General features: G+C 42.9%; 1 protein-coding gene across 3 annotated transcripts in view; it reads right to left on the reverse strand.

The window, feature by feature from the left end:
• Positions 1 to 283: 283 nt before the first annotated feature.
• NFIC (nuclear factor I C) overlaps positions 284 to 13,731 on the reverse strand; it is a 179,951-nt gene continuing 166,503 nt past the window's right edge. For all 3 annotated transcript variants that reach the window (XM_081959272.1, XM_081959273.1, XM_081959271.1), the window contains one exon: positions 284 to 1,054. In XM_081959272.1, the coding sequence (XP_081815398.1) occupies positions 1,037 to 1,054 (18 nt within the window). In that variant the 3' untranslated portion in view covers positions 284 to 1,036. The remainder of the gene's footprint in view (positions 1,055 to 13,731) is intronic.

Genomic DNA, 13,731 nt, shown 5'->3' on the forward strand with positions numbered 1-13,731 from the left:
CCACCCCACACGATTGGCACTCAAACCCATTCCAAAAGAGAGAGAGAGAAAAAAAAGGGGGGGGGGATGTCTTTTGACACTAAAGCGCACAAAGCATTCTGGGAGAGGAGTGCAGAAAGCAAGCCACGTGTGTCCCCTTCTTCTCCACCAAAGAAGTCCTGGCTCACACCACGTCAGTAAGTGAGGAGGACCAACAAGCCCCCCCCCCCCCCGTCTGAAAGCAAAACATTAGATTTCCGGGATGGGGTGGGTGGGGGAGGAGGACAATTTTGATACACTGAAAAAAGGTGCCCAGCATTTTAATCCACCCCCCATCTCTCTTGAGGGGGGCAATTAGCTCACTTTGCATCTTGACCTTGGCCCGACTTCAGCTGCTTGACCAGTCTAGATGGCTTGTAGTGCAGTCTCTTGGTCACGGCTGACCCCCATTCCCAAAGGAGGAGAAGCAGGGAGGGTGTTGTTGAGCGTAGAAAAAAAGAGAGGGGGGGGGAGGGCTCTGCAGCAGGCCAGTTTAACATCTTTTTTTTTTTCAGCTACTCAACAAGAGATGGAGGAAAGTAATCAGAAACTTTTGCATATACATCCCTTTTGAGTATGAGACGAGACAGGATCCCAGCTGGCCATGGACTGGCAGGGAGGATGGGAAAAACCAGGCCCTCGGAAAGGCGTGTAGTGCTTCTGGCCCAAAAAAAGAGCCTCTCCTGGGAGAGCTGCCTGCTTGGATTTTGCTCGTTTCAGGAAAGTCGCGGTTGGGATGGCTGGAAAGCAGAGTCTTTTTTTTTTCCTTTATCTTTTAAAAAGAAGTTTGAGCTTCTTCCCTTCCTTCCGTGCTTCTGTGATGTCTCTTCATGGTGTTGACGTTAATCCGTGCTCTTTCTTTCTTTTTTTCTTTCTCTCTCTCTCTCTCTCTCCATGCTGCCCCCAAGGTTTGGGCCAGGGGTGGGAGGGCTGCACTGTTCTCCTCAAAGGAAGCCCAAAGCCCGGGGGGAGGAAAGGAAGATGATGATGATGATGATGATGCAGAAGGAAGCTGCAACTAGCCTAGGTACCAGGACTGGAAGAAGATTGAAAACAAATTACTAAAGTTGCATTTTGAGACTAACTTTAAAGTTTAGTGAAAAGGGGTTCACCCATATCGTAACAGCCACCTTAAGTAAGAAATGAAGCACCATTTTCCCTGACAAGAGTCTCCCTGCTTAGATTTTTATAACGAACTCCCTTCCCTCCATCTGGCTGCCATAGCGACTTATGAAGGGGCACTATTTGTAGTTCAGGGTTGACATGAGGGATCCTTGATGCTCTCTGAGCCTGCCTGTTTTCTCACAGACATTTCATTACCCAAATTGTGTAACATCATGCGAATCACTGCTAAATATTGATGATGCTACCTAGTTTGGGTAATGAAATATCTGCAAGAAAATAGCTGAATTCAGAGGCCCCAAGGACTCCTCATAATGATTGATTGATTCATCTTTCTTTTCTGTTTCCTTTCTTTCTTTCTTTTCCGTCCTTCCTTTCCTTCGCTTCATGTCTCATCCTGATTACTTTTATAAATAAAGGCAGTAAATGCACATTATATTCCTTCCTCCTCCTCTTTTTCCTACAACTACCACCTTTGGCTGAGAGAGTGACTGTCCCAAAGTCATCCAGGCAAATTTCATGCCTAAAGTAGGACTAGAACTCACAGTTTCTCAGTTTCTAGTCTAGTGTCACTAGACCATAAAGCACACCCACAGGTTGGTTTTGATGTCCTCCCCCACACTTTGATTCCCAGAATTCCCCAGCCAACCATGGGTCTGGAATTCTGGGAGTTTAAGTCCATACATCTTAAAGTGGCTGAGATTGGTAAACACTGATATAGGCAGTGGCTCATGGGCATATTTCCAGAACTGGTGTTGTGGCCTGCCAGCGGCCAGCAGAGTCGGACAGTGAGGAGGTTGGGGAGGAACATGGGCCAGTCCTGGGGATTGGGGAAAGCTCAGATGAGGGCTCTGCATTGGAGGCAGAGATGCAGCTAGACAGCAGTGAGGCAGAGCTGAAGCCTGTTCCCAATGTGCAAAGCTGCGAGAAGACAAGAACAACTAAGAAAGGAGGGTTGACTTGGGAGTAAAGCCACACCTTGAAGGTGATTGGCCCCTCCCATAGGATCAAAAGAGGAGCGAACGGGGAGGGGGCTTTTGCAGGAAATAATTCGTTCCTTTAGTTGTTTCAAGAGTGGGAAGTTCTGTTTGTGACTGTAAGAGACTATGTCAAGTGTTGCCTTGTCCTGCGTTTGGAAACTAATTATCTGGCAGCTCTCCAAGCAAGATAAGGTTCGTGTTGATAAATATTCCTCTGAAAGATTGTTTGCCAAGCCTTGCTGACTGTGAATGAAAGGAATTCACAGTTGTGTAAATAAAAGAGGTTTTGTCAGCACCAAGACTCTGCTTCATGCTTTTTAAGGAAGCCTGGGTCAGAACAAAAGGGTTTGCAACCAAGCCAAGGAGATTGTGTGGATTTGCTCACTGCTCCAAATGCAGCAACTCCTGAGGGGGAAAAAAAAAACCCTGCATTCCCAGTCAATTTTAGGATGTTCCTTATGCCTAGGATTTTTCCTGGAGGTACTTTGTGGAGAACAGGTGTTGGGACAATAGAGTCACTATACTAGAGAGGTCTTGTGAAGTATGATGAAGTCCAAAATCAAGGCTAAAACAAACAGAACTATTTCCAACTGCTTTTTTTGTTGTTGTTACTGCTTTTGAACATGAATCTGCCAAGTCTAGTTATAAATCAAAATGAAGGAAATTTGGCCACTGGCTGGATGAAAAGGGAAAAATAAACAATCTAGTCCAGGATAAGAGCCAGATAAGCAACCTTTGGAGTGTCCACAAAGAAGACACAAATATAACTTCACTCCACTGCCCCCCCCCCTCCTTCCGGGAATTTAGAGAGAGAGACTGCTCTGAGAATACAGAATTTATATACTCATTAGACGTACCAAGTAGAGTCTGGCCAAAGTTCAAACTTTGATGATTTCAGCTAGCTGTGTTTTTTTTTTCATAACGGATCTCCAGGTTGTCTCATTTTCCCCCAACTGTCAGCCAACAGAATTTGGATGCAAACTACCCCCTCATGGTTAGGAACTAAGACATTCATTCATTAAGGGGCCTTGCTTCCAAGAATCTGTCTGGTCCAAAGCCAACTGGGCCTTCTGATCAACTTCCCATTTAGCTACAGTGAGTCCCAGCCTCTAAATTGGATAGTAAAAACAATAGTAGGAGAGGACCCCCAGGTCAAGGGTTTGTCAATGGAAGACTTTTCCTGCAAATTCTGGCGTCAGATAATTCATAACTCTCAAAAACAGGATTTATTTCATTAAAAGAAAAAGAAGCCGGGCTTCTCAGGAACTAGCAGCCGATGAGTGAATCAGAGTGTACATACAAGTCAGGATTTTGTGAAGCAATAAACAAGGGCAGTGATATTTCAATGCTGAATTTTTAACACTGAATGAAATGGAGGGGACCGATTTGCCATCTGTTCTGGGGATTTTATAATCTGGCTGCCAGTTCTAAAGACTCTTCTATTTACTACCTCCTGAGCAGAGGTATGAGCAAAACTCTTCTCTGTTGGTGTTGTAAGCAGCAAAAGGGTTCAGTCTCAAATTTCCCGTCAAATGCCTCTGCTTGGTAAACAACAAAACAGATGGATGCTTGTAACTTCCCCTTGGCCTTCCAACTCCATGCTGCCCAAAGCTCTAATTTGCTCCTCGGTTTTGCTGAGTGGGGCTTTATAATTTGTGGGATGACTTTGGAAGCAGGAAACTAAGAGAGAGGAGAGGTCAACAGATCATGACCGCACAAAGAGGGAAACTGCCCACAAAAACCACACTAAGGGTGTGCCCGTGAAGCAGGGCAGCTTTTGGGTGGCTGAAGGGATCCAACAATAGAGGAGGGATGTTTGGAGAATGTGTGAGGAAGAGAAAGAAGAAATGAAGAAGGTTTGATGGCTCTGAGTCCTCTCTGAAATCAGTGATCATCTACAAGCTGTCCTGCCAAAGGGTAACTACTTATATACTGAATAACAGTGTTGGAAGGTTTCTTGGAGGTCTTCTAGTCCAGGGATCTCCAACCTTAGCAATTTTATGACTCGTGGACTTCAATTCCCAGAATTCCTCAGCCAGCGTGCTGAGGAACTCCATGAGTCATAAAGTTGCCACGGTTGGAGACCCCTGTTCTAGTCCAACCCTCTGTTGATATTGATATTGCAGCACTGATATCATGCCACCCCTAGTCCTTCTTTTCATTAAAGTAAACCTGAAGCCCTGAAATCACCTAAAAGCCATGGAGGTAGCCTTCAAAACACTTCGCAAAATTGCCAATATTGTAACTTTTAATGGGACCTGAAGAAACAGCTGCCAAAATCCAGACCGCCCCAAGCTTGCAGGAAAGAGGTATTAGGCATCTCAATGCTGCTATTAGTGGTGCTCCAGATTTTTGCAGCCCAATATGTAACCCCCATGGAAACAAAATCATTGAAATACATGCAATCATGAATCTGGGAGCACCTTTTCCAATTGTTGTAGCATATGAAATCTCAGGTCTTTTAATAAAAGACCTGGAAGATTTTTCATTGGAAAAAGGGCTCCCAAGAATCCTGATTTTTTTGAGGGTGGGGGGGGTATGGTATACTACCATGGCTCTTCTCCTATACCAGTGATGGCGAACCTATGGCAAGCGTGCCACAAGTGGCACGCATAGCCATTTGTCAGGGCACGCAAGGCGCTGCCCTGTCAGCTGGTCAGCGTACTTGCGCGCGCTGGCCAGCTGAGTGCACCCTTTTTTAAAGCCATTTTTCCCCCTCCCCAGGCTCCAGAGGCTTTATAGGAGTCTGGGGAGGGCGAAAAGAGCCTCCCCGCCCGCCCGGAGGCCCTCATGAGCTTCCCTGAAGCCTCCGGAATGCAAAAGACCAGCCCTACGGGCGAACTGGAAGTTCAGGAACAGACTTCCTGTTTGCTCAGAGGGTTGTTTTGACTGCTCCGGAGGCTTCAGGGAAGCCTCCTGAAGGTCCCGGAAGCCTTCGGAGCGCTCAAAACAACCCTCTGAGCGCTCGGAAGGTCATTTTGAATGTTCCAAAGGCTTCAGGGAAGCCTCCTGAAGCCTCTGGAGGGCTTCCGGAGGGGCTGGGGAAGCTGGAGCCTGGGGAGGGCGAAAAAAGCATGCAAAAATGGGGGGGGGAGGTCGTGCCTGTAGTGCGCACATGCAGGGGGCTCGCGCATTGCATTATGGGTGCAGCATGCCTGCATACGATCCCCCTGCGCTCCCCCCGCTTATGGCACGCGAGCCAAAAAAGGTTTGCCATCGCTGTCCTATACAGCATAAAACACATAAGAAGACATCGTAACATTGATATCTTATTACCATTAAATTAAATTATAAAATATTTTTTGTTTGACTTTGCAATATATCCCACAACCTAATTAAATATGTTGATTTGTGTGAGGGGTGCCTTCATGTCAGTCTTGACTCTTGGTGACTGCCTGGACTGGTTTTCTTGGCAGTTTTCTTGGCAAACTTTCAGAAGTGTTTTTGCTATTTATCCCTACATTTTCAATTAGTGCTGGAGGGTTTTTTTCCTGAGTGCACCAGGTTTAAGACAATGGAGCCTCTGAGCATATGAAAAGAGACGATATATTTCTATAAAATGTTTATATCCCACCTATACTTTACGTAGCTCACAAAATCATTAAAAAAACCATATAACAACTTTGTTCAGCACTAGTTTCAATAGATTTCAGTTCAGTAAATAACCAAATTATTTGAAACTGAGTGGTGCCCATAGGAAATTTGATTTTTCTAACTGGGCTAAGGGAAACCATAATTATAGATTAGCAAATTCTGGGAGCTGTTGAATTCATCTGAAATTACAAACAACAATTCATAACAATGAATTCGAGTCAAGCATCTCTTCCCAGATTCTGACCTCTAAACAGCCAAGACTTCAGACAAAAAAACAAGCGGGATCCAATCTGGGTCAGTCAACAAGCTAGAGGTTTTGTCTTCTAAGCTTTTGGACATGATGATAAACAAGGACATACATTCAATTTTGCAGCTACTAACTTTGTTGGACAAGCAGGAACAAAAACAGCCAGGAAAGTGATTGAAGCCTGGGAAACAGGTACTTCGTCAATCAACAAGAGTGCAGATTTACCCCCAGTTTATGAGGTATTTGAGGGGGAGGGAGGGAAGGATGGCAGCACAAGGAAACAACAGCCAATTGCTTAATACCCAGCCATCAATACTCTAATCTACATCTAAAAAGCTACACACAACCGGCACTTATTTGCCCAAAAATAAGACAGGGTCTTATTTTCTTTTAAGCCCCGAAATAAGCATTTGGCCTTATTTTCAAGGAGGTCTTATTATTTTTGAAGTGCAGGAGGCAGTGATCGTGGTCACCTCATGGCTGCTTCTGTGTTGCAATATTTTCAGGGAGGGCTTATTTTCAGGGCAGGGCTTATTTTAGCGCATGCGCTCAAAAGCCCGATTACCTGGGGAGGTCTTATTTTCAGGGAAACAGGGTACCATATGCAGAATAGCTCAAAGCACACAGAGAAGTTCCCTGAGGATGGGCTCCAGCATGAGTCCGAAAACTCAGAAGACAAAACCTCTGGTCTGGGTGATCAACCCAGATTGGATGCTGCAACATTATCCTGGGACACGTATATTCACTTTCATTCATGAAAAAAAAAAAACCTACGCATTCTTGGCCTAGTAGAGTAGCAGGAGAACTTAAATGCTCCAGAAGAGACTTTTGCTAATGTAACAAGGCCAAGGATGCCAAATACACACCCAGCAAGCCCTGAGGCTCCAAGAGAGACAAGGTAATATTGTGGATAGTTTCCTATAAGCTCTTGGCAGTTTGCATGCTATTTTTGTATTTTCTCAAGGTAGCGTTGCCAGGGACAGGATCTCAAGGAAATGTAACTAGTTCAGCCTTAGAAAAGCTTTAAGTAGAATTGGGAACCAGGTAGGAATTGAATGTTGGCTACTCTTCATGTTTGGCTATCAGCAACTATGGTTGAAAGGTTCCGTACATGTTGCAATGTCAAAATTCCATGAATTAATTTTTTGAAATATTTGCTGGGGTTTTTTGCATACTTATTTCCAGCAGGGGGCAGTACAAGCTTTTCCTTGTGCTTCTCTCATTTGCTATAAATTTAGTTTCTGGGTTTAAGTCACTACAATACTGCTTGCATATGCCATGAAGAAGCTTTTTTAAAAAGTGCTGAACTGTTGTTCTGGGCACATACTACATATTCCTAACAGCCCATGGCTTTCTTTTCTTTCTTTTTTTAAAAAAATTAATCCCAAGAAAGATTTATGTTAGAATAAATCCTTCAAAACCCTCAAATATTTCCAGCCCATCCCTAGCAGTACCAAAGCCAGAATTCTGTAAAATAATGCAAATCATTTCATTGTTTCCTAAGAATCTCATTTTAAATTTGAAATAATGAAGACTCTAGCCCTGATGAATTATATAGGCATACTCTGAAATGTATGGAATGTATCTGTTTTTACATATGCATTGCTCTTTATGTGCCACTCAAGGTCACTTCTTGTGAGATGGGCAGCTACATAAATCTGATTAATACTGAAATATAGAATCACAAGCACCCCAAGTGCCAAACCTTCTTTCTCTCCAGTAGGTATATTCTACTGATCTTCCGGATTATCAGAACCAGAAACAATTCTACACTGCAATAAATGAGGAAAAGAAACATATCCATAGTACTTTTTGGATAAAACATAGGAATAAAATAGATTAGTTTTCATGATGTTTCTTTCTGTCTTTCTGTGTTTAGAGGAGTAAAGAGAATTGACTCCAGATTGGCCAAGTGAGCATCGGGATTGATTAAAGGAGTTGAATCCAAATCTTGTTCCCTCATCATTAGAGCTACAAGACCTGCCAACAAAAATAATTGATATTGGCAATAGAAAATTGACTTTCCTTGTAAAAATGGATTATCTGGGCAGCTAATATTTTTTAAAAGTTTTTTAACCCCACCTTTATTATTTTTTATCAATAAGATTATATATATATATATATATATATATATATATATATATATATATATATATATATATATATATATATATATATATATATATATATATATATATATATATATATATATATATATATATCTGGGCAGCTAATATTTTTTAAAAGTTTTTTAACCCCACCTTTATTATTTTTTATCAATAAGATTATTTTTATATATATATATATATATATATATATATATATATATATATATATATATATATATATATATATATATATATATATATATATATATATATATATATATATATATATATATATATATATATATATATATATATATATATATATATATATATATATATATATATATATATATATATATATATATATATATATATATATAAATACTCCTTCCTCCTCCTATTTCCCACATAACAACCCTGTGAAGTGTGTTGAGCTGAGAGAGAATGACTGGCTCATAGTCACCCAGCCTGCTTTCATGCTTAAGGTGGGACTAGAACTCACAGTCTCCTGGTGATTGGCCCCAGGTCACCCAGCCTGCTTTCGTGCCTAAGGTGGAGCTAGAACTCACAGTGTCCTGGTGATTGGCCCAAAGTAACCCAGGTGTCTTTCATGCTTAAAGCGGGACTAGCACGAACAATCTCCTTGTTTTTAAGCCAGCACCTTAACCAAAGTAGCCTTTTAATTTGTAATTACTTTGTAAAAATTTTTTAACCTAGACTATACACATTCCCATATTTATTAGATAGGCTGTATCGGTAAATCTGGAGGACGCCCATCGCAATGGTGCGGTGGGGGACTACTACGTTATAATTCTTACAACGCTCAGGCAGCATTTGCAGACTCAGCAGTTCCTCACTGGTGAGATTCTTTCTCTCACTGATTTTTCTGAACTGCACAACTGCAGCCTGAATGCGGCGGCCTTCACTGCTTTGTACTTGCTTGCTCTGCAATCAGAAGTGGTGGGTTTTTTTTTCTTCCTTGGGGAGTTTTCAAACCACATAGCAGATTAAGCATGCACAAAAAGGATGCACAAAGGGAGACAGCGAGCACCTGGGTGTCTCCTACCTAATGAAAGCAGAGCAGAAAATCTTGCCTTATTATTATGATTATCATTATCTAAAGACTTAGTGTGCAAATGTCCATGTGCATCACTGATTGCAGCTCTCTCTTCATTGAGAAATCCTGCTTTGTTTACCCAACAGTTTTATTTTGAAGTTCATCAACAATGGACAAGAGGTGATATGGATTTAGCCTCTTGGTATTTAATTCCAGCACAAGGCTTCATACATCCCTGTTAGGAGCTTCCTACATTATTATTATTATTATTATACGATTGTATCACAGCGGCATAATAATAATAATAATAATAATAATAATAATAATAATAATAATAATAATAATAATAATAATAATAATATTACTACGACTACTACTACTACTATTACTACTACTACTACTGAATAACAGAGTTGGAAGGGACCTTGGAGGTCTTCTAATCCAACCCCCTGCTTAGGCAGGAAACCCCACATCACTTCAGACAAATGGCTATCCAACATTTTCTTAAAGACTTCCAGTGTTGGGGCATTCACAACTTCTGGAGGCAAGTTACTCCACTGATTAATTGTTCTAACTGACAGGAAATTTCTCCTCAGTTCTAAGTTGCTTCTCTCCTTGATTAGTTTCCACCCATTGCTTCTTGTCCTGCCTTCAGGTGCTTTGGAGAATAGCTTGATTCCCTCTTCTTTGTGGAAACCCCTGAGATATTGGAACACTGCTATCATGTCTCCCCTGGTCCTTCTTTCTATTAAACTAGACATACCCAGTTCCTGCAACCGTTCTTCATATGTTTTAGCCTCCAGTCCCCTAATCATCTTTGATGCTCTTCTCTGCACTCTTTCTAGAGTCTCCACACCTTTTCTACATCGTGGTGACCAAAACTGGATGCAGTATTCCAAGTGTGGCCTTATCAAGGCATTATAAAGTGGTATTAACACTTCACGTGATCTTGATTCTATCCCTCTGTTTATGCAGCCTAGAACTGTGTGGGCTTTTTTGGCAGCTGCTGCACACTGCTGGCTCATATTTAAATGGTTGTCCACTAGGACTCCAAGATAATGATGATGAGGATTATTATTATTATTATTAGATTCCTGTTATTGCTCAATGCAGTTGCTGCTGATTTGCCTTCCATCTGCAATCAACTAAGTATGTGAACAAGGAGAAGAAAAGTTATACAATAGTCCAGGGATTCTCAACCTGTGGTCCGCAGACACCTGGCGTTTGCAATGTCATCACAGGGGGTATGTGAAGGCTTGATGCAGTCCAGTGGTTTAAATTTGGAGTTAAGTCTTGGTCGTAGTCCGTGGCCATGGTCTGTGGCCACAAAAGGTATTTAAAAGGGAGATATGTGATTTTAAAAAAAAAGGTTGAGAACCACTGCAGTAGTCGATTTCTCTTGAACTAACTTCTGGACAGATTGGGCCAAAGGAAAAAAAAGCAAAAGATATGAAGATGGGGTAAAACACATCGAGACCGGCTAAAACATATGAAATGAAGAACAGTGGCAATTGAATTGGATATGACTAGTAAGTTTAAGGAAAAGAAGGACCAGGGGAGACATGATAGCAGTGTTCCAATATCTATGAGGCTGCAACAAAGAAGAGGGAGTCAACCTGTTCTCCAAAGCATCTGAAGGCAAGGCAAGAAGCAGTGGATGGAAACTAATCAAAGAGAGATCCGACCTAGAATAACAGCTTGCCTCCAGGAGGTTTTTAACTAACACTGGAGGTTTTTAAGAAGAGATTGGACAATCATTTGTCTGAAATGATATAGGGTTTCTTGCCCGAGCAGGGGGTTGGACCAGAAGACTTCCCAGTCCCTTCCAACTCTGTTATTCTGTTAAAAATTGCTGGTATCAAAATAAAGGAAGAGATGGACCCAGGCCTAACATCCCTTCAAACCTGGAAACATTATTTCCTGTGTGGTTCAAAGATCAATGAGAAACACTCGCTGAAGAGAGAAGTTCCAATGTTTTAAGCAATGACGAATGTGTCTCTTTTATCCACCATAGGCAAACTGCGGGGACCTCCTTTTCCTCTTATACAGGGAAATATATATGGATATTTGAAATATACATGGATATACCGTATTTTTTGGAGTATAAGACGCGCCAAGGTTTTGAAGAGGCAAATTAAAAAAAAAAAAGTTTTTGCACTCTGCAAACCTCCCCAAAACGGCTCGTTTTTTGCGAAAACAGCCCCGTTCCCCCCCCCCAAAAGGGGCATGAATAGACTTTAGGAAGCTTGCAGAGTGTTCTTGGGGGAGGGGGAAGCAAAAACATGCAAAAATTGAGTCTGTTTTTTGCCCATTTCTGCCCTCCCCAGTCCCCAGGAGTACTCTGGAAGCCTCGTAAAGGCTATGCATGGCCATTTTGGTGAAGGGGGGGGGGTGTTTCAAGAGGCAAAAAACAATGCTGTGTTCAGATTTTCAGCCTCTTTTTTGAGGGAAAAGGGTGCGTCTTATACTCCGGAAAATACAGTATGTTTCTCCTACAATTTTGGATCCTGGCCTTGCTTACAGATATTAAACAATTCCATGCCATATCCAAACAACAATTGGAAAAGGGACTTAATACCTATTAACACTAAAAATGGGCCTGGTAGATAGCAGCTAAGAAATGACGTTTTGACCTTCACCTCCAATTCATGATTTTTAAAAAAAAAAAATAGGTAATCTATCTCACTTTCTCTCAGCCTCAGTCTTTTCCCTGCAACATGGGGGAAATCATTCTGGCCTATGCTAAAAAAAAAAAGGTTATTTTCACTGAAAAATGAGAATTACCTAGGTAATACATAGAGCATTACAAAAATGCCTGAAAGCTCTATATAAAAGTAGAAGAGATTACTTCAGTCTTCTGGATTGACTGAATTTGAACAATATGGAATAAGAAGAAGCAGAATAAAGGAGGGCTTTCCTGACATTGAGAGCAATTAAAACAATGGAACAGCTTGTCTCCTAGAGTTGTAGGTGCTCCATCAATGAAGGATTTCAAGAAAAGCCTGGGAAACCATTTGTCTGGGATGACAGAAATCTCCCGCTTGAGCAAAGGGTTGGACTAGAAGACCTCCAAGTATCTTTTAACCCACGGGTGTCAAACTCAGGTGCTTAAATCTGATCCATGGGGCCAGCCTGGAAATGACAAGCCAGTGGTGCCTCCAGCAGCCAAAACGGGCCATGGGGAGGCACATGTGGCCCCCTGCACTTTTGGCTAGACAGCCTCCTGCAGCACTCTGCTGACCAAAATGGGGCAGGGAGGGCCCCATGCAGCCCCCCCCCCCATGCCCCTTTTTGGCCTGCAAATAGCAAAGGACCGGCCAGCAGTGCCTCCATCAGCCAAAACGGTCTATGGGGAGGCACGAGTGGCCCCCTGTGCCCCGTTTTCAGCCTGGACGGCCTCCTGCAGCACTCTGCCAACCAAATTGGGGCAGGGAGGGCCATGTGCAGCCCCCTCGTGCCCCGTTTTCAGCCTGCACGGCCTCTTGCAGCAACCCCTCCCAGTGCCCTGTTTTGGCCAGCAAAGTGTTGCAGGGGCATCCGTCCCATCTCCCCTCCCCCATGGCTGGCCCGTGGAGGAGAACTACAATGCCGATCCGGCCCTCGAAGAAATCCAGTTTGACACCCCTATGATTCTAAGAGAGTAGCTTGAAATTGCTGAGGTTTTATTGTGATGCATTCTTCCTTTTTGAACTGAAGCGTTAACCCACCAACAATAAGCATAGAAAGGGAAGGGAATTCCTTTCATTCCTTCTGTTTGTTTAAGTTCTGCTACCTTCAAGAGCTGGACATTTGACACCCTCTTCCTCTATTCTGCAGCTCCAAAGATTTATCAAGCTGCCAAGGCTGGTCAGGCTCCTGTGTTCAGCTCTGCAGGCCTCAGGTTTCGCAGGGCCAGATGGAAGAGCTGCAAACCCAACCTCTCCCATAGAGCACTCCTGCCCACCCATGGAATTTGACAATCTGGTGTCATATTTCTTACACTTTTGATGGTCAAGATCCCAGAGAGGAGGAAGGAAAGAAAAGACTAATCCTAAAATAATCCTTAAACCCACACTGGAGAAGGAAACACACACTGGAGTTGCTATTCCTTGGGGGAGGCAGGAAGGGAGGGAGGGGGGGGGAAAGGCACTGTCTGTGATACCCGGAAGTCTTCGTCACGGCTTTGGCCAGAGCTGTAACTAACGGCTGATGCCAGGCTCCAACAACGCCAGAGGGGAAGGAAAGGGATCCCATTGGCCAGGAGCCATCATATTAAGCACACCAGCCAATTGTCTCTTAAGAGGCCAGGCAGAGGGAGGGTAAGGAGGAAATCGCGAGGTTAGCCTTGGCCTCTGAACTTGCTCCCTGTCAAGGCTGTGAGTGTGTCTATGTGGGCGCGCGTGCGCTTTGTTGTTGTTTTTCCAGAGGCATGCAAAAGTAATTGTAAAAAACCACCGAGTTTCCCCTCGGGGCCTGGGAAAGTGCCAGGCAGAATCCTGGCAGGATTGATACTGGAGAAGCCAAGTAGACCTTGACGTAGAGCCAAGATACAGAGGACAGCATCCAAGATGGAAAAGGGACTGTAATTTGGGAGTGAGCTGTATTGAAAGGTCAGGATAATGACAC

This window comes from Natrix helvetica, assembly GCF_964273705.1.
Source record: "Natrix helvetica genome assembly, chromosome: 1".
Classification (NCBI taxonomy): Eukaryota; Metazoa; Chordata; class Lepidosauria; order Squamata; family Natricidae; genus Natrix; species Natrix helvetica.